Source organism: Heliangelus exortis, chromosome 11 (genome assembly GCF_036169615.1).
Source record: "Heliangelus exortis chromosome 11, bHelExo1.hap1, whole genome shotgun sequence".
Taxonomy (NCBI): domain Eukaryota; kingdom Metazoa; phylum Chordata; class Aves; order Apodiformes; family Trochilidae; genus Heliangelus; species Heliangelus exortis.
In genome coordinates this window covers 22,045,635-22,065,962 of record NC_092432.1, presented here as the reverse complement: position 1 = coordinate 22,065,962, position 20,328 = coordinate 22,045,635, and the positions used below count along the sequence as shown (strand labels likewise).

Genomic DNA, 20,328 nt, shown 5'->3' with positions numbered 1-20,328 from the left:
ACCTCCCTTTTTCCACTATTGTGGCTTATTTCTCTAAAGAATTATTTCAGGGAAACCTTTACAGGGTGGGCTTTAAATCTTTTTAAGATGAGGATAATAAACAGTGGAACAAAAGGATACTAAAATAAAAGTAAAAAGGGGACTAAACACTAGCATTATGACTCTCAAAAAAAAAGACTTAGTCAAATGAAACAAGAATTTCCTTAACCCAACTGCTCTATGATCCACAGATGCTACTGCCCTCTGAATTTGTATTATTGTTCCAGGAAGTTGTTCCAACAGAACTGGCTGGACCAGGTCATCATTTGTGAATAATAACTCTCACGTGGACAGTAAGTCCTAAGCTGTCATCTACACTACGAAAAAGTAAAATGATATATTGAATGTAGTAATTAAAAAAAATAAAGCTCAAATATCATGAGATAGCTCCTCTGATCTCACCTCCACCCACTCAAAAAAACCCCCAAACCCATGAAAAAACTAGCCAAGGAGGCATGTGTGTGTAATGCCCATGAGTAAGTAAGGGGTTGTCAGCTACCTAGAATTCATTAAAAGACTTGGGTGAGAATAAAAACATAGAATATATTAACATAAAAGCAGCTTTTGTGGGTCAAATTAATGCCACTTCTAGTTCTGTACCTTGTACCTGAAAGCAGGCTCTTAATACGGACCAAAAACCAATTATAGCTGGTATTTCCCCAGAATGTTATTTTCTGATCAAAAGCTTCCTGAGCTGAATGTAAATTCTGCACTCTTAGTTACCAACAATGGACTTCTGATATATAGACTTGTCCAGACTCCCTTTTAACATGAAGAATATCCACTAATAGGATTTCTACAGCTTGTCAGGTGAAGAACCATCTTATTTTGTTGATTATTAACATGCACCTGACTAGCTTCATTTAGTGTCTTCTAGGTCTTACAATGGGAGGGACAATGAACAATTGATTTGTAGCAGCTCCATCAATTACTTTCATCATTTTATGGACCTGTATCACGTCCTTCAAGTGCCTTTTTTTCAGAGCCCTAGCTTACTTTTATGGAGGTCATTCTGTACCTTTGATCATCCAAGTGGCTATTCCCTGAACCTTTTCCATTTTAACTACCTTGGCTGGTAAGGAAGGAGAGAGCAGACTGAGAGCTTTTCTTACACACTACATTAGAGAAAATGTCACTGTATAACTTCTGCTACTTTTATGTGGCAAGTGAAGCACATGAAATGTGTGTTTATTAGTGATGACACAGATGTATGGTAATGCAACCTCACCCAGTTCAGCAGTATTTCTCCTTTCACTGGGGTCACCATCCTGACACCATAGTCAACACGAGAGGTTGTGTGACCTCATCAGCCACTCCTGTGCAATTCCCCTTTGTTTAAACCTCCTCTGCAGTGGCATGTCTGGAGCAAACTGTTCCCCTCTGCTGACGGTAGTGAGGGCTGTAGAGGTTGAGTGAGAGTACGTAGGGAAGCTGGGATGGAAACTTAATATCTGAAGTGAGTCCTGCAGTACCCTGAGCTCCTTTGTACAATTGGTCTGCTCAGCATCTGAACATGGGAGAGGGATTTGCACAACACGACAGAAGCAGTAGCTGGTAGGTGAGCTAAACCTTGAAGCCTCCCTGTTGATCTGTCAAGAAATGCTAAATATTGCAGCCTTTGAATGCCAGACCCAACAAGATACACACAAACCCAAACAGGACTTTTATATCTGTCAGCAAGAACGCGTGCCAGGTTGGCTGTGCTTCCACAGGAGAGGTTTAGTATCAGTGGGTTACGTGATGTATTAAGGGCTTTTTGTTGCTTAGCCAACAAAAAAAGATACAACATATTAAATGCGAATATCCACAATTAAAACAATGCAAAACAACATCATTAGGAGCAAAATCTCAGTGGATATAATTCATCCACTTGCCTAATAAAGAATTAAGCATTAAGAAATTCAAGTGAAGTAATAATCTATTTAAGGAAGCTGCTGTCTCGAAAGGATTTCAAAACTGAATTCTTATTTAGATTTTAGACAACTTTAGTTGGAACATTTGGAAAAATGTAAGACTAACAATCTACAAAGTGTATTTTTTTTCAGGCTGTTCCTCTTCAGAAGCTTAATTCTAAAGTCTGCTTAGAAGGTATCCTATTGCAGGAGGCAGTGCTTACCAGTTTGTCTACCAGGCAACTGGCCCCCATGTGCAGACCTAGGCTAGCCTTTGATCTAAGTGCTCTAATAACTACCTCTGCTTTTTGTTTGAAACAATTTAAGGTTCTCCCTGATAAGGAGCAAGTCAATCTTGGGTTACAAAGAAAGAAATTACTACCACTTAAATCTGTTTTATCTTCCAGCCACTAGATTTCCTACCCAGCATGCAGAGAGGCTAATCTGGGAAATCATATTAGTGGAGATATAATGTAGTCTGACAAAGAAGGGTTGTGATTTTTTTATTAGTTGCCTTATGTGTAGCTACTCTAGATAGAGAGATTTCCTGTAATAAGAACTTACATATAGTTCTGCATCATGTTACCTTTTTTTGGAGTTTAATGAAAAAGTGTTTTTTCACTAAACATACATTTCACTACTACGTGCCTTTCTCTGCCTGTTTATGTTTCAATATGAAACACCTAAAATACAGGTTTTGATTTTCAGCTGAGTATTTTTTGCCTTTCAAATAAGTTGAAGAACTGATAGAAGAATATTATTCTGTTTCCAGGCACAATCCAAAATCAGATTTAGCCAGATACTTCAGCAGCATGATAAATTATAAACCACCCAACACAGCTGATTTGATTCCCTGTTGCCCATCGTTTATTTTGGCTTCTCTCAATTTTATGTTACTGATAATGAACATGAAGGCCTGCAAAGGTATTTAGGTATCTGAAAAATAATGAAAGTGAACAGATGATCACTTACCAAAAAATCCTAAAAACAGGAAAGTAAAGAATTATTTGAGTTTCACCTTTAATAGTTCCCTTGCTCATAAAAAGGCCAAGGGCCAACTGCTCTGATTATCACTGATGCAATGGGTCTGGACAGTATGTAAACTGTGACAGAATTTGTCCCTATATAACTGTCACTGTCAATATGCTCCACACAAGTGATTAATCCCTTTCAATCTCACATAGACCTTTAAAGTAGTAAAATTATGTAAGATTAAACCCCTTAAAAGAGTAAGACAATTAGTGAGGAGGAGACAGGCAAATATTTGTTAGTGAAACAGAATTAGTGTTGCTTGGTATTTTTTTGGAACAGCTCACCCTACATTACCCAGAAATTTGATATATACAAATCCAGAATGACAGCAGTCAAAATAAAGTAAACCTCTCTATAAAATGATAGTATTAAATTACATCTGCCTCAGTGATTTTATGTAAGTTCATTTTGGCAAAAGTTAACCAGGCTAAATTTTCTGTATATAACAATGCAGGAATAGTGATAGCTATCTTTAAAATAAAAAAAAAATCTATTTTCTTCCTGGTTTAAATTTAATTGCTTGTGAAGGGAAGTTCCACAAGGAAAATACATTTGTTAGTATGACTTATTTTTAGACTATAATTTTTGGTGCTCCAAAAGTCTCCTCAGCACGCACATTTAAGTAACTGGAGTATTTAAATTTCTTTTGAGCCAGAAGTCCTGTGTGTGCATTCACTTCCTCTACTCCAACACAGTAATGGTTCCCCAGTGCACATTCATTAATATTTTGGACAGTTCAATCTGAAAAGTCAAACTCAAGTTCGCTTCTTCCCTTTTCACCAAGTAATGTTGGTGATTTTATGGCAAATTTTGTGGGGATTTTTTTATACAGGGTTTGGTACAGCACAAGACTGAAAAAAGAGAAGAAATATTTATGGATAAAGATTAGTATTATACTGTAAGAACAAAAACATTCTCCATCACTTAAGTAATATTTAGAGTATCATTAGAATGAGCTTTTTCTCTCTCTTTTTTTTTTTTTTAATCTTTACATGTTTTATACGTATGTATATATGTGCAAAAATAACTTCTGAAATACAAGGCACAGCATTCAGGTACTGGGGTAGAAAATTATGCCCAAAGTTTGAGGTTTATTTTTACCACCGTAAATGTCCTTATTCTTAATATCTAGTCTTAACTAGAAATAGATTGCTGAAAGCTACCATCTGCTTCCAGTTTGCGTACAAAATCCCAATTAGCTAAAATTCATTTTTGCTTTGCAAGGTAATTATACTTAAGTTTTTCCAAAACGAGAAAATATTTGTCAGATAGTATCTGGATGTCCTCATAGGCGCAGCAGTCTTAGCTTGACTTTGTCTGCCCTCTCACATGCTCAAATAGAAGGTTATCAATTTGGTTAATGAGAGATTATGGCCTTTGATTTCCACTGCTCCAAAGTACTCTGTTTCCCCTTGATTACAAACACACATAGCCAAGCTTAACAAGTTAAAGAACCCTTTAACTGTGAGAAACTGTGCAAAAGTGAGACAGAAACATTTCTCAGTATTAACAATACTTAAAATATCAGTATCTGTGTTACTATTTCTTGTGTGAAAGGAATTTGAGTTTCTCATATAAATAACCTGAGCATGCATCTATCAAACATTTTTGATGCAGCAATATTATAAAGTAATCCTAGCCAGCACCACATGTTATTAATTGCAAAGTCACATTATCAATATGAATACTCAGCTATCTTGCCAGATAGCTAGGTGTTAGAGTCCTACTGCACATCAGAAAAATCATTAGGAATTAGTAAAGTATGACATTACCAGGTAATATAACTGTTTAAACACAGGACAACATTGAGTGTTTTGAAAATCCCTGCACTCAAATTCATCTAAGCCACAGTTTGAGAAAACTGAAGCTAAGGGACACTGCACCATTATGGGTTAGATTTAGGTCCTTTACTTATCACTCTTTCTAATTTAGATTTTTTTTAGTCTAGATATAGCCAAATATAGTTCAACTTACTATGCTCAACATTTCACATTAAATTAAGTAAAACCTATTTGCTTTTGATCTATTTTTCCCAAAAAGTATGTGCACAGCTTCCCAGCCTTGAGCAACAGAAAAATGTTAGGGTGGCTGAACAGAACTCAGTACCACAAGATTTAACATTTGGAGAGCAACACTATCATCACATCTTTCAAGTAAATCTAGTTATTCAGAAGTACTAAGTGATTTTCTGTACTCATTAATTCCTACCATGAAAGAAAAAGCTGGGGCAATTTAGAGCATTATTCTATTTCCTTTACAAGAAGTATCTTCTCCTGATGAAAAGTTGTACAAAAGATTGATTTTGTAACAGTAAAATAAAAATCGCTTTAAAATCAAAAGCTAATACTGAGCATTGCTGTTCTTTTAGAGATGCCAACACAGTCTTAGGCTGGGATCCTGTTTGGAGGAGAAAAATGGATTCTTTTTAAAGATCGCATTCTAAATTTTCCATCTTGTTTTTTGAATGCTCTTGCACTGCTGCAACTGGTTAGCACTGCACATCTGGCTGAATTGTCTTGGACTGGTATTTTCCCTAAACTATTGTGTATGTGTGTGATGTTTTTTTTTTTAAAAAATATTGTATGCGCACTGAAACAATGCCCCATTTCAGCCTGCTACACACAATAATTAGTGACAGCATATTTTCTTCCTGATTTTGTTTTCAGTGTCAAAATAGTGCTATTTTTAAAGAAAGCCACCATGAAATTCTAGCAATGCTTTTACAATATTTTTCATTTGGGTTTTTTTGGCTTGTAATCTCACAGGCCTAAACTTCACACTGGAAGTGTTATCTCATAAAAGCTCTAAATTTCAACAACTTTTACTCTACAGCTACTATTTTAGACTTACATTTATCAGGGAAAAGAGCATATAACTCAAACATTCTCATAAAAATAGTTTCAGAGAAACAAACCAGATAAAAGTTCCATTCAGTAAAAGGTCAGTTTTTCATATCTTTGGCTACAGAAGCCCTATGATTCAGCCAAATTTGATTCCAAAGCCAAAAGTTCCTACGTTCTGCTGCTACAGGCCATCGTATTAAGACTTTGCAAAGTCCTTGAGACTAATGAGGGGCAAAAAGTCAATCTTTTCTCATAAAATTACCACTGTGACCAAATATTGTTGCTTATAAATAGTACCATTTACAACTTTCACAACTTTAGAGTGTTTGGAAAAAAAAAAACACAAACAAGAAAAAAAAGAGAGGGGAGGTAAAGCATTATTTTTTCCTTAAAAATAAACACAAAAATATGCAGAGCCCTAAAAATGCAAGGTCCTGGTTTGCTTTCTAGTAGAAAGGCTCTGGAAAGCCCCTAATTTCTGGTCAGCCAAGAATTCCCCTGCCTTGGGGGAGCTCCCAGCTGATACACAGCCAGCATTACTGGATCCTGCACAGATACCACTTGACACCAGCACAGGATGCATTAGGAGCTGGAAAGAAGTGGCCAGAGCACGTTTTATACTTCTGAAGGCTCACATGCCTAGATTGCTCTAATTTATATTCAGACTAGCTCTGCCTTTTACAAGGCAGTTCTGCAAGGCTAAGCATAAATTCAGTGCAACAGAAAATCTGGATTTAGCTGGATATAAGAGGTCTCTAATGCTAAACCATAAATTAGCCAAGAACACTGAACTTGTTTTCACTGTCCTGTAAGATTTGGGGAATCTTAGAGCTTGGATAAAAGTGGTCAATCTTCAAAGCTGTCATCCTCTGTCTCAACCACCACAACCAGGTGGAAGAACAAAAAACCTTGAATATGTTCTTAACTACTCCTTAGTTGGCTATTGAGAATTCTCATCTGTACATTAATTGCATGTTTTTCATCACAAGTGCAAAATATCTGGCAGCAGACAGCAGGATTGCCTGACAAAAATGTGCAATTGTGTCTCTTATGTTTGTCCAGCTATATTTGAGACACAAGATTAACTTTCAGCACATTTTCCAACCAGCAAGCAAAAGAGATTTTGAGTTGATTGAACAGGACACTTGAGGACAAGGAAAGACATTCAGTGGAGTCTCTCTGTTCCTTCTGTGCCTCCACAAGTTTCTGTGAAAATGCCATAAGAAGTTCTGCCCCTTTCTTTAGAACAGGTCTGGCATAATGCCAGCTGGTACTCCCGAGCCATGTGTAAAAGCAGCTCAAGATACACACTGTACACTGTATCATTTATTCTCTAAAGAAAGATGTGCAGTATTTCTTGGAATAACGAAAACCTGGCTTCTGATTTTCCAGATACAGATTTCTACTACCTAGTAAAATTTGGGTTTTCTGACCTCTTTTGGTTTAATGGATTTTGCAGATACACAATATCTGAACACGCGCACTCCAGTGATGTTGATCAGTAGCTCCCAAGCTGAGCTCATTTGGTTACTGCCATCAAAAATGGTGATGACCTGTAATAAGACCATCTATGCAAAACGAGAAGCTTCTTGCTAGGCCAGGTAAAACAGCATGTCTGTCATCTCCAGCCCTCCTACTGCAAAGTCTCAGTCAAAGTTCTGTGTTTTCATCTACCATTGCACTATGTGCCTCACCTCACAAATCAGAGCCTCTGTTGAGTGTCCAATCCCTTCCTTACTTACCTTTTGGCCACACATGGCACCTACACAAAGCAGGGTGACAGTAACTGTAGTCACATTCTTCTGTGTAAAAGAGTCACCTGGCCTCACCAACCCTGCTTCTTGCTGCTTTATCCTTGCTTGATCCCTTGGTGGATCCCTTGGTGCACAGTGGGATGGAGCACTTATTGCCAAGCAAATTGCTACTGCAGCAGCTATGCAGAGAAGCAAGTCACAACTGACCAGCAAAAACCTTCTGTGTGGATCTGTTTACCTCATGGCTCTGATAAGTGGTTGTGTACAAGCACAGCTGCCAGCATCGTGTACCACAGTTTGGGAATGTCTGCCCTAAACAATAGGCACAAATATGCATAACATTTAGATCTGGTGTTTTCTCTTCCTGAAATTGTTCTAATTTAAGATCCTAGTTTCACTTAAGCAGGCATTTTTACTGGAGAGAACTTGATTCCCACAGGGCACCTTCAAAGACCGTGACTCCTCCAGAAATTTGAATTACACAAGCCAAATTCTAGTAACAGTTGTTCTGCTAACAGGTCACATTCTTGGGGTTTGTTTTCAGAGTAATGTTTGTTTAAAAAAGTGAGGAATACATTTTGGATTGTAGGTATGCACATTCCAAAAAAACTGTGAAGAAAATAAGGAAAATCAGATGGAAGAATTTTACCTCTACTTTGCGCTGATTATATAATTTATCAAGAAATTGTTCCACAGGCTTCTAACAGATGCTCTGCTGTTAAAGCCATGAAAAGTCATTCAGGGAGAGGGTAAAGGCCTCGGGGGTGTGGTCCACATGCTTCAGCACATATATCCTCAGTCCTGGCCTGCAGATAGCACATCTGGTCCAGGCATGGACCTTATGGTTGGCCAAAATACAGGCTTACATTAATGCTCCGTTTTTTCAGCTTTAATGTAAGCCTGTTTTCTTGCCAAATTCAAATCCTGCCAAAATTTGGCCCAAGATGTTTGCTCAATTGTGCAATATCTTAAGTTTATATCCAACAACTCTTTGCAAAAACAATTGTATCGTGTTTTTAATGTTTACAGGCATTACCAATATTTAATTTTAAGTAGAATTTTACTGTTGACACTCTGGTCTTTTACAGTAAATTACCTTAGAGAGGTTTTTTCCATTAGCTCTTAGTGTCACGAGTCCTGCACAACACACCAAAGCACTGGAGCTAGAGAGACCAGAACTTGGAGGGATGGTTCCATCTAGCAGACAATTCATTCCAGTTGGGTTATTAAGACCAAAATGTTCCTAACAATGAAAAAATAAACAATCTCAGTTTCAAGTACAGACAGGCTCAGGCTTGCAATTATCTGATACTTAGAAAGAGAATCTTTCTGCTGTGTTGCTGGAACCAAGGACCTGCTTCTGGTATCTTCAAAACAAAGCAAAATTTTCATTCTGTTCCTTAACAAAGCCAATGGTAGGGCTTCAGCCAAAGGTATGTCTGCAGTTCCTGTACACAAACATATATCAGCTGACAGAACTGTACCCCAAGCAGAATTCAGGATGGGCTAAAAGCCCAAGAATTTACCAAGCTTCATGGGTGGGTTTTGCAGCAAGAAGCTCTACTCTGAGCTTCTGCGGTGACAGTACCAGAGATTACCAATCATTGCATACCCTATATTTGTCATAATTCTCTACAACTCCTTAATTAAGGCATCCTGACGAGTTTCAGGTCCACTTTAGGCTTGACTTCTAATGATGGCATGGGGTGTTAAGGAGCCACATGATGCTGATGGGGGACTAGTAGCCAGATCTGTATTCAAAGCCAGATACTTCTATGTCCTGAAGGACTGACAGGGTCAGTCCCACAGGACTGACACTAAGAAAATCACAATGGTACTTGAAGGACACTATGGTTTAGGAGACACAAAGACACACCTACCAGTGGTGATGGTCTCTGCTATGCTATTTTTTAGAATAAAGCTTAAAATATTCTTATACGTATTAATAGATTTCACAGATAATACATTTAATCAAGAAGTCATAAATCCTTGTGTACAGACTCTTCTAATTACTCGTTAGTTGCTTTGTCTTTTTATTTGTAACTGCTTTAATATAAATTTATCTGTTGTTAGTTTAAAATAAACATGCAGTACTTATTAAAAAATCATTGAATGTATTTGGGGGGTATATGAAGAGCTACATTCTGATGCAGATTTATATGTTAATAAACTGTGTTACAACACCAATAATCAGAAACAATGGCAGCACTTCCATAAAGAAATGCCCACCTTCAGAAGATTTCTACTACTTCTCCTCTTCAACAATAAATACCCATGGTACAGTTCAGCAAACACAAAGAGCCTCCCGTAACGTCTTCTTCCATCACTTCAAATCATTTTAGATTTCCCTTTCTATAAGCATAAGAGAATTCATACCTAAAATACTACTGCTGTTGATGCCCCTTCATGAACACTAGACAGGCTTGTTCAAAACAGAAAATGCTTGAGTAACCAGAAACTGATCCACAGTTTCTGGACTGTCTTGAATGTGAATCAGGCCTGCAAACTTATCACGCGATGTTTAAATAGAAAACGTACTTCAGTTTCAAAAATGAAAATGGACTTTGCCAAGTTCTGCAATAGTTCTGTCCCAAAAGGATAGCATGTTCAACTTAATATAAACAGATTATCCCGCTGGACCCTCTGAGTACTTGTATTTCAGTGTTTCTTAAGTCTGTAACATTTATGTGTGTTTTCTGCCAGTGCTAGAGTCTGCAAACCTGCTTTGCAAATTGACCTTCAAGTATGAAAACTTGTCCTTAGGAAACAAATCTCAGTAGCAGACTGTAAAATAAATAAAGTCAATTGGTCATGCTAGCCTTAATATAAGAAAGGATATATTGTAAAGAAATATAATCTATATCTCTACAGTCAATGGCACTTAAACACTGGTGTTACTGGGCAATACAAAATTGAAAATACTCATGTTACTGCAAACATTAGTAGTTTATTGGGATCTTAACACAGGGGTGGGGATCTGTTCAGGAATTGTGGATTGTAATGAAGTAATTTGTGGCACTGATTGTTCCAAATACTGTATTTTGAAGACTGCTGTGGCAGGTTTGAGGCAGGCTTTGTTGCAGTACTTATCTATTGGATCATTCTGTAGGGTGACCTGGATGGTCTAAGGCAAGCTTCAAATGCTTTAAAAACTGCTTTTACCCCTCATTTGGGCTGGCTGTGGCAACCTGCTCCTGACCAGCCATCACTATTTACCCCACCTACCCTTCCACAAATATCACTGCATTGACATTGAGCTGAGAACTTTCTCCTCTAATGACCATGAATCACCTGCAAACAGCCTGTGAGATTTATAGGGAGCCTCAGTGGTGAGTTCAGGCTGCCTCCCAGGACAGCACTGACGATCAGCACTTGGTTGCACAAGCAGTTTGGTCTTCAAGTCAGTCTGCAGACAGTCTTGCTCACAACAGAGAAGATAAAGCTCAAAGGAACAGATGGGAAACTGTGTGTTCAGTGCTGCCTGCCTTTACCATAACTTTGCCGTTTCCCGCAGAGCTGCACTCTGGGCTCTCAGGGAATTTTGAAAATCCCATCCAAATTCCACATGCTGAAAATCTAGATAAGTAATGGTTCTTGCTGGAATATTTCTTCTGAATGTTGTTTACTTACTTTTAACATTTTCTTTTGCCTGCTGCATGAGCCAGCTTCACTCAGTTGTTGTGCACAAGCTGTAGGTTTCCAATGCTAATGGAAATTTAATGTTTTAAAAAATGTTTCCATAGGAAGGCTAAAATACGATCTTTGTGTCCTGACAGGCAAGCCTCCGAAACTTTTTTTTTTTCTCTCCCATTGGGAAGCATTCTTTTTAACTTCAAAATATAGAAATGTTATCTTGATAATGAGCTTGATCATGACTTTACTATTTTTATTGTAATTTATGTAATAAAAATTAAAATATTTTAAAACAAAGTCACTCATATCCCCTCTCCAAATTCTAACATAAAAATACAGTACCTCAAGAAAAGCTATACAATGCAGGGAATTATTTTCAGGGTGAAGAGATATAGTTGTCATTATTTTACTCCTACGTTAATTTAATAAGTTAAATGGATTGGCTTACCTGAATGCCCTTCAGTCCACACAGGAAGTAGTTATGCCACTGAGGTTTGGTTTTGTTTATCTCAATGTTATTAACACTAGTACTGAAATCCCTGCAAAAACAAAAAACCTTGAGGCTTGTCAGTAAATTTAGTTTGAAAAAACGTGGCTTATTACTGCCACCTGCTGATGGAAAAAAAACATTTCTATGTTAATTTTGTTCAGTGCCTTGGTTTTCAGCAATTTTTGTACAGATTTGCTCTATTAATCGTTCTATAAGGATATTTTAGATGGCAGCATAACACTTTTTTGCTTAAATTAAAGAGTTTATTAAATAAATTCAGAAATTAAACTACCTTTGGAATCCTTAATTAGGGCAGTCTGCCTTCAATCACATCTGTATTCTCTTGATCTCTTAGAGAAGTGAAAATCTAAATCATCATATCTAGGGTGAGATAACCTAGGGTAGAGATAACCTTTGGGCTCTCTGGTAATCCATGCTCAGAAATTAATCTTCGTTACCTTTGCAGAGGACACTCTGCAACTCCCAAGAGGATGAAATTTTTGGTTCTTACACTACCCTCAGTCTGCATCTGTTAACTATGTAGGTTAGAGACATTTTGGGGTTATTTTTATCCAAAATAATATTGCTAGTTAATACCTGCAGTGAATGTCAGCATGTTTTTATCAGTAATGTATTCTGCTACCTATGGATAAACAGTTATACTTGAATAAAGCATCTTTATGCTTTATAATTGACTTCAAATGATGGCTGAAAACTCCACTTTATTCTGGTGCAGTTAAAGACTGCAATTTGTGTTTCATGCAACCCCCAAACCAAACACTCAGTGGACCCACAATCCTGCCTTCTTTTCACATGGTCTAATGTGAAACTCAGTTGTGCTGAGTGACCTGCTCCACTTGTATTACACAACAGATTCACACCTGAAGTTACCAACTTAGTGTTACCAAGGCAGAAATATCAGAGATTTGTGTATAATTTAACATGCAAGTTGCTGTCCTTCAACCTCAATTGTTCAAAATAGTGCCACTTACAGGACTTTATCAACAATGCAGCATCATAGAACTGAACAAAGTTAGTCCAAGATATTACTGGGGTTTGTAGAGTAACACAGAAGATATTATTGGGGGGGATTATTGAGGATTAAAATACAAAGTAGATGGAAATTAATGCATAAAAGTGATTAATAGAGAGCAGATTTGAAGTCTTTCTTCCCTCAAGTTCCCCTCAAGTACAAAAAGGGATGTACCGTATTTCCTGATTCTGAATATAAATTAGAATAGGGACTTCTTAAAATGCATTTTGCTCATTTATCTAGCCTTTGCTCATAGAAAACTAAAGAAAACTTGTTTTTTTCTTGCAACCTGTTCTCTTTCCTGTTACCCCTAAAAGTTAACATGAACTGTCAGTGTGGAAGAGTGCAATAGAAGCTGTTAAGACATTTTACCATTTCACAAAACAAGCATGAAATAGGAAACAGTGATTTTACAGAGGCTTATGGTTATTCCTTGTTCACCAAAGGCCCACATATATATCTTCACCACAGGCATAAATCTGCCAGTGTGTAACAGGCTGGGGAAAAAAGATAAACTGCCAACAGCTCTGTTAATGTGGTGTAACATTCAAAGTGTTGAAAAATATTTCTTTGTTATGAAATGATGGGCATGTTTTAGCTTTGTTTTTAAGCAAGAGAATCTCAACAAAACAGAGAAGCTTGATGTTGTATTCTGAGACCTCTTCTTAGTTATTGGCTTAAAACATGACTTCAAACTGAAACCAGGGCAGATACAAAAATATAATGACTGTGTATTCAATTTTAATTCAAAGGATGAAATTCTAGACTTGGTAGGAACTGTATCTACCTTAGGATAAGGCCATTTCATTTGTAATATAATGTGCCAAAGCTTAAAGACCAAGTAAAAATGTTTACCTTTTGGTTATGCCTTTATTTATTATTGATTATGATAAGTTCTAATCAAAGCTTTTCTAATTCTGGAACTATCACCTCTTGTAGAATGGTTTTGCAATACAGCTTAAGCCCTGTTGAAGGCTGCTATTAAAGAAAGGGAGAGGTTACACTCATGTCTTCATTTTCTTTCCTTTTGCTCAGCACTGCATGTTCCCAATGTTACCTCCAAGTCAGCTTTTTGTGCTGAGCACACAGCAATTTGGTTAACTAAAATGACAGAAAATTAACCAGGAAAAATATGGGTAAATAGTGCACTTGACTTTATGTTCAAGTAAGTGCTACACCTGGTAAAAGGCCAAGGGTGGACTGATGCTAGAAGCAGGGACAGGAAGAGCAGGGGCAAAAGAAGTAACAATTGCCTTTTGGTGGTGGTGAACTCTTAATCCAGCCCAGCCATAATGTGCAAACATACTCCACAAAATGAAAAAAAAATTATATTTAGCATGGAAGTAAAAATTCCTTTCATCCTTCCTTTAATCATCAGCAGCTCAAAATACAAACTGAGCTTTACTTAGGAATATGTGCTTAAGCAGTTCCCACTTTTGGCAGTATGTTCCTGTCCCTGTGCTGCCATACACTGTGCTTTCAGGGAGTAATTTATTATTGACTTAAACCAATGGCTTAATAAAAAAGGCTTAAAGAAGGCTTGTGCTGATTCTGATTTTTGCAAACTGCCCACAAAAGTTCATGTGGGTGAGTGACCTGATCTGAACTGCCATGCAATTACACAAATTTGTGACAAGGAAGAAGGCAGAAAAATGTGGCTGAAGTTAAAAGAATGGCAGGACTATGTTTCTATTTTCAGCACTTGTGAGGCCATAGCTAGAATACTGTGTCCAGTTTTGGGTTCTCCTAATACAAAACAAGACGTTGGCAAAACTACAGGGAGTCCAGCACAAGGCCAACAAGATGGTTACATGGATCTCCAAAGGTCCCTTGCAACCTAAATTACTCTGTGATTCTGCAGACAAGCAGCTGAGGAGGAAGTGGGAAAGAGTGAATACAGGTTCTTTGAGCCAGGATTGTTGCTAAAGCCCTTGTGTTGTGAAAATTCTGCCCCAGGTTGTCCACAGCTGAGGAGTGTTAGCTTTCATATGCAGTAATTGATTACAAAACATTTCATTCCCTTCTCCAGGAGAAACTGAACAGCTGCCAATTACAGAGATTGCATCAAAAAAGATGAGCTAAAAGGAGGCAATAGCACTTCTAGATAGACTTCTAGACAGGATAGCACTTCTAGAAAGACTGCAAATTCAGAAGACTCACAAGAGACATCTAAACAAACTGGTAGGAAACAGAAGCATCAACCCTATTGTTCTAAACTAATACACACAGCATAGAGCCAATGGGATTCCATCTGCTTAGACCCTTCTTTTTACACAGTTGACCTCAATGGAAGCTTCTCATATCTCTGAAAAGCTGACCTGGGCTGCAATTGTATAAACAGGTTCGTAAAAATTAGTGCATAAGCAGACTAATTACTTACAAGTAGGAGGAATTGGTATTTGCCAGTTGCACAACTTGAGATTTTGCAGGCTCTACTGCAATCAGTATATCTTGTTCTATAGCCATAGGGAGCACAGAATAACCACAGTAGTCTATATGTTCTCCTACCAAAGAAACAGACAATTAAAATATTTTAATAGTTCTTTCAAGAACAGCAGTCACAAGGCTTCTACAGGGGTTCGGCATTGTTTACTGCATGAGGCAATTTCCGAGTATAGTCACAACTCTTAGTATTTAAAGTCTGAGGTGCATTTCCTCCATTTCATATTACTGCACAAAATGTTTTGTTCTTTCTTTAGTGATTTTAGCTATTGCATATGGTTACAAATCTTCATGTTTTAACACTGCTTTATAAAAATTATAAAAAACCACTATGTAGATTATTGTCCTATGGCCATATTATTTGTACACTGTTGTGAGAGTACAAAAAAAACATTAATTTATCAAATTTGACTGATGACTGGAAGAGAAAAAGGCACCACATTCCTCATTATGTGATCTCTGCTCATGTTGATGATTCATCAGCCACTAGATAAGGCTTGTAGTGGATTTTTTTTTTTTTCCCATGAAATTGCTGGACCATTTTCCAGTAAGATAATTATATTTAAATAACCATGAATACAGTTACATACACCATATAAAGTAACATTCAAATAGAAAATGTATGTAGTAAACATGCTCTGTCTTGGGAAAAAAAAAGCTTATTCTGTCTGTATCATCTATATAACATAGTAACACACTACTGCGATAAAAAATATCATTAATTGCACAATGGACTAACTAATTTTTAAAGCTCTGTTTTTCAGGATCCTTTTACTTATGTCATCTTCAAATATGTAGGGTTACTTTAAGAATATACAAGAAATTCAGCTCTAGGGAGAGCACGTCATAACATGGATAGAGAAATCTCAAAAGTAAGTCTGCCATAGAAACACAAGTCCTAAACACAAATAATTGTATTTCTCCAGCCTGCCAGTGAACCACAACCAACTGTTCAAAGTTATGCAGATGCATCTCTATGGAAGAGTAAAGAAGAGGAGATGATGGTAGGATCATTTTGTGCTTTATCATATCTATTGCTCTGTGGCTGGTTATATGTGGTAGCTTAAATTATAATGGAAGAGCATTTAACTTCTGGATGCACTGTTGATCAACTACTTTCAATTCCATTTCCAGAGCTTTTCTAAGAAACAGTATCCAACCATAAGTTGGCGAGTTATTCCAATTTTCAAAACTATCATGACTGTCTACAAATGTATTTTGCCAAAACTGATATTTGAGCATGCGGTTGTTTACAATGAAGTGTAGTAAAAGCTTGTACATTATTATATTCTCTTTTCTATTTATCACAAGCAACTTCCCTGAAAAAAATAAAATTAAGACCAACAGGATCATGGTTATATGTATTAAACTACCAGTCTTCCATGATGGCAGATAAAAGAACAGATTAATTTTTCTCTTTTACCTATTAAGTTGACACGCCCTGGTGCACGAACATAAAACTTGGGAGCAGATCCAAATTTTGACATAAATATCTCCTTCAGCTTCTGCAATCTGAAGCACAGGTTAGAAACATTTAGGATTATATTTGCATAAGAGCAAGAAAGTTTCAGTGTTTCTTTAAGGAAATTAGAATCAACTTTTTTAAGTACATGTAGTTTTCTCTATTATATCAGGAGTGACATGAAGATCTTCATTATTTTTGTTCTTCATATAGCATTGATTGTGACAGAGGTTATCTAGAACATTCTTATTAATAAGAAATGTGTATGTTCACTTGTTTGTGGCAGTGGGATTTGTCACACACACAGAAGCGCTCCCTTCAGAGTCAGATTTGACCACACCAGCCCTAAGCAGATTAATTTTCTTTTAAGTTTTGACTTTTATCAACTTCCATATTAGTCATTATCCCGTTTCTGTAAAAATGCATATGCAGAGACAGATCATCCCTGTGACTAGTGATAGACTGTGAGAGTATTTACTCCAGGGGTTTACAGCAACAGTTCACATAAAGTTCTTCCCGTTTTCCATGTGGAGGTGCTAGATGTGCCACTGAAAGTTCCAATGCAAAGAAAAAGCTGGCATATTGCTTTATTTCCTAGGACTGTAAAAGTATCTAGTGTCCACCCTTTGTTTGCAAAGTTGTGATGCTTTAGTGTGTCACACATAAGCTGTAGGTAAACAAAGACTGAGAAGCGATTAAGCCATCATCTTACTAAAGCATAAGAAATGAGATAATGATTGACTTCAAAACCACCTTAAATCAATTTAGGTTGCTCACTAACCCATTAAATTGCATTAATGTAAGGAACAGTCTAAAATGATGAAAAAGCAGTAAGAATACAAGAGAAACAATCTTTACAATGGGACTTAGAATATTACACTGGCATACCCTGTTGGCTTTAAAGCATGTAGCCGTTTTTTTTTTTTTTTTTTCTTTTTATTCTAATAAAAATCCAGTAACAGGAACCTTAGTGAGGTTACTACAGTTTGTCTAAAACTAGCACTGGAAGCCTAGTTAATGCAAAGTGAATGTAAGAAGATAGCAATGAGAAACAGATGTTACAAAATTTCAGTCAATTATTTAGTTTGTACTTCTTTGTAAAAGCTGTTACTGACCAGCTATATGTATATCCAAATGTTCTGGAGCATTTCTTTAGATAGACAGTTACTAAATATTTGTTGTGATTTTTTTAAACAAATCTTTCAGCACTTTTTCATCTCAGAACAAAGCTGGGTCCCTGTGTAATTTTTCCTTCTTATAACCTCCTCTAGTATTGACTAGTTGATATCTCTTCCAACCAACAGAAGCCATTTCTGCCATTTTGTTGCACAATCCCTTTTCTAGATCACATTTATATTATAGTCGATGTGGGAATCTGTTGGCAGTATTCTAGGTGTTAACTTTATTCCTTTTGTGTCAGTGTTTAGAATGCTTCTTTGTTTCACAGATATTTTTATAGTGCTGCTGGTACCAAGAGACTAAGAACCAACAGCAGCCATGGGGGTATGTTTATCTAAGTGCTGACTGATCTCTTTTTTAAATGTGGGTTTTCATCAAGCAGGCTTGATGAAAGGCTATTTACAGGCTTTGCCCTTCTTGTGGCACCAAGCATGCTCCATTTTAAGCACCTACATCAAAAGATGATTGTCAGAAGTGCTAAGCAAAGGCATCCCTCACAACTTAACACATCCAAGCCTGGAAGCCTTGGACTTGTCCTTTCCACCTAACTTATGTTGAAACACAGTGGAATCATATGAAAGGAACAAAAGTTTAAATAAATGACCCTTCTCCAATACTAGGACAGGTAAAAAGGTTCTTTTTAACTGTTTGTGCATTCTACTTCCACACAGCAAGTGCCAGCTCTGTGGGGAGAGAACAATGCACTGGCACATGCTGCAGGCATAGACACTGAGCCAGGGCTATCCAGAGAACCGCAGGGGCATTTCTTTTACAGTCAAATTAATCAGAATCCCCAGAATTCTGGAAAAAAGGAAACAATGTTAGGAGGAAAGATAAATTAATCATTCCCCCTTCTGCCACAGTGGCACCGTGCGAGTGGCAGCAAGGTCTGGGCTGCAGAGTTGTGTTTGTGCCCCGAGGAGTCAGTGAGCTGCATGCAGGGCTGCAAACCTCTTGTCGGCCCAGACCTCTCTCTGCCGGCCCAGGCCCGCCGATGCGGGGAAACTGAAGTAAAACCAATGTGGCTGCGGCGAGGGTCCTCCGAGGGCCATACACAATACAAGTGTCACGTTATTTGTGTTAAGACGAATCAAAATACCACAAGTCAAAACTCCTCCACGCCTCAGACTACGGGCATGGATGGAGACAGACCTCCCACCTCCCCTGTCCGCTCGCAGACAGACTCCCCCCCGCCCCGCCACACACGGCCCCTGACTTCCACCTCCCAGCTGCAGACGTGGCCTCCCGCAGCGCAGCCGGGGCCGAGGGGAGGGACCCACCCGGCAGGGACCCACCCACCTGGGCTGCTCCACCAGCTGCACCGGGACGGTATCGGGGGCTTCCGCCGTCATGGCGGCTCCCGCCATCGGCCCCCGCTTGAGGCGGGCAGCGGCGCGGTGCGGCGGCTCCGGCTGGACCGCAGTCACGGGACAGACAGACACCGTCCTTCCGGGCGAAGGAGCTAGCAGCCCGGCCTCCTCCCCGCCCCAGTCGCCGTGGCAGGGGACGGTGCTCAGAGGTGATGGTGCTCAGCCCTTCGGCCCGCCTCGCAGGCACACCGGCACCGCGCAGCCCGCCCAGCCCTCAGCTGCTGGCCTACCAGAGTCCAGAGGTGACAGGAAAGCTGATGCGACCTGTCAAGGAAATGGTTTGGGTTTGGATTTGTTGCCTTTGTTCCTGTCAGATTTTGCCTGGCAAAGGAGAAATTTCATAAACTGCCCCCGGTGCCGAGCTAGGTGCAGGCTGTGGGCTGGGGCCATCCGCAGCACCCTGTACTGGGCCAGTGCCGGTTCTCCTGCGTGTCTAATGAAAACAATAAATTGGCAGTATGGCTTCCTACACCGTTATTTTTTTCCCTTGTTTTTGTCTGCTACGTGGTTCTGTCAGCTTCCTCAAACGAGCAGTCTCATAGCATCCGTTTACCCTCAAGATTAATGCCTGCTGTTACTTCGAGCTTTTCCAATGCACTTTCCACCTCACTCGACCATGGTTGCCGTCTGTTTTGGTGTGTATCTTAAAGGCCTTAATATTCCACTCATAAAGCTCTAAGGGCTCAGACTGAAAAGCATCATAACACAGATTTCATTGTGAATTTATGTGTATTTCTGAGGTAAAACTTTTCTCCTGATTCGCGTGGTTGACAGAATCGATGGTTTCAAAAAAAAGACTTAGAAGTAGCCATTAGAAAAAGCATCGTCAGAAATTGTAGCAACATAAAACGACCAACAAAAATGCGGAGACCCTATAAATACTGCAATGCATGTAGAAGTCTAAGAACCACAGGCCTGTGGAGGCTGTCGAGAGACAAAACTTGTCCACCTGAGGTTTTTGCCTCACTCCTTTGAAGGCGGCAGCAAAAAACGGTGTGTAGAACTCTTTAGAAAGTCAGTGCTTTGCAAGGACCGTGGGATTTCCATTTTAGGCCTTTTAAAACTGCTGCTCCAGTAGTAGCTGGTTATGGCAAATGCCGTGTACCTAAATCGCTCATCAGCAGTGAGCGGGGCACACAAACCGCACTCGGGACTAAGC

At 38.6% G+C, this 20,328-nt stretch overlaps 1 protein-coding gene and 1 long non-coding RNA gene across 4 annotated transcripts in view; one reads left to right on the top strand and one right to left on the bottom strand.

The window, feature by feature from the left end:
* The window catches only part of LOC139801229 (uncharacterized), a 115,961-nt gene extending 99,039 nt beyond the window's left edge, over window positions 1-16,922 (top strand). Inside the window, exons 3-4 of the long non-coding RNA XR_011728109.1 lie at window positions 14,746-14,897; window positions 16,085-16,922. This is a non-coding gene — a long non-coding RNA (uncharacterized lncRNA). The remainder of the gene's footprint in view (window positions 1-14,745; window positions 14,898-16,084) is intronic.
* Window positions 1-19,305, bottom strand: part of GALK2 (galactokinase 2) — a 47,857-nt gene extending 28,552 nt beyond the window's left edge. Inside the window, exons 1-5 of one of the 3 annotated variants that reach the window (XM_071755261.1) lie at window positions 19,099-19,305; window positions 16,582-16,670; window positions 15,097-15,220; window positions 11,642-11,732; window positions 8,657-8,803 (exon numbers count right to left, since the gene is read on the bottom strand). In XM_071755261.1, coding sequence (XP_071611362.1) covers window positions 8,657-8,803; window positions 11,642-11,732; window positions 15,097-15,220; window positions 16,582-16,670; window positions 19,099-19,166 — 519 coding nt within the window. In that variant the 5' untranslated portion in view covers window positions 19,167-19,305. The remainder of the gene's footprint in view (window positions 1-8,656; window positions 8,804-11,641; window positions 11,733-15,096; window positions 15,221-16,581; window positions 16,671-19,098) is intronic. The other 2 variants (XM_071755263.1, XM_071755262.1) reach the window with 2 other exon arrangements.
* Between the last annotated feature and the right edge of the window lie 1,023 nt (window positions 19,306-20,328).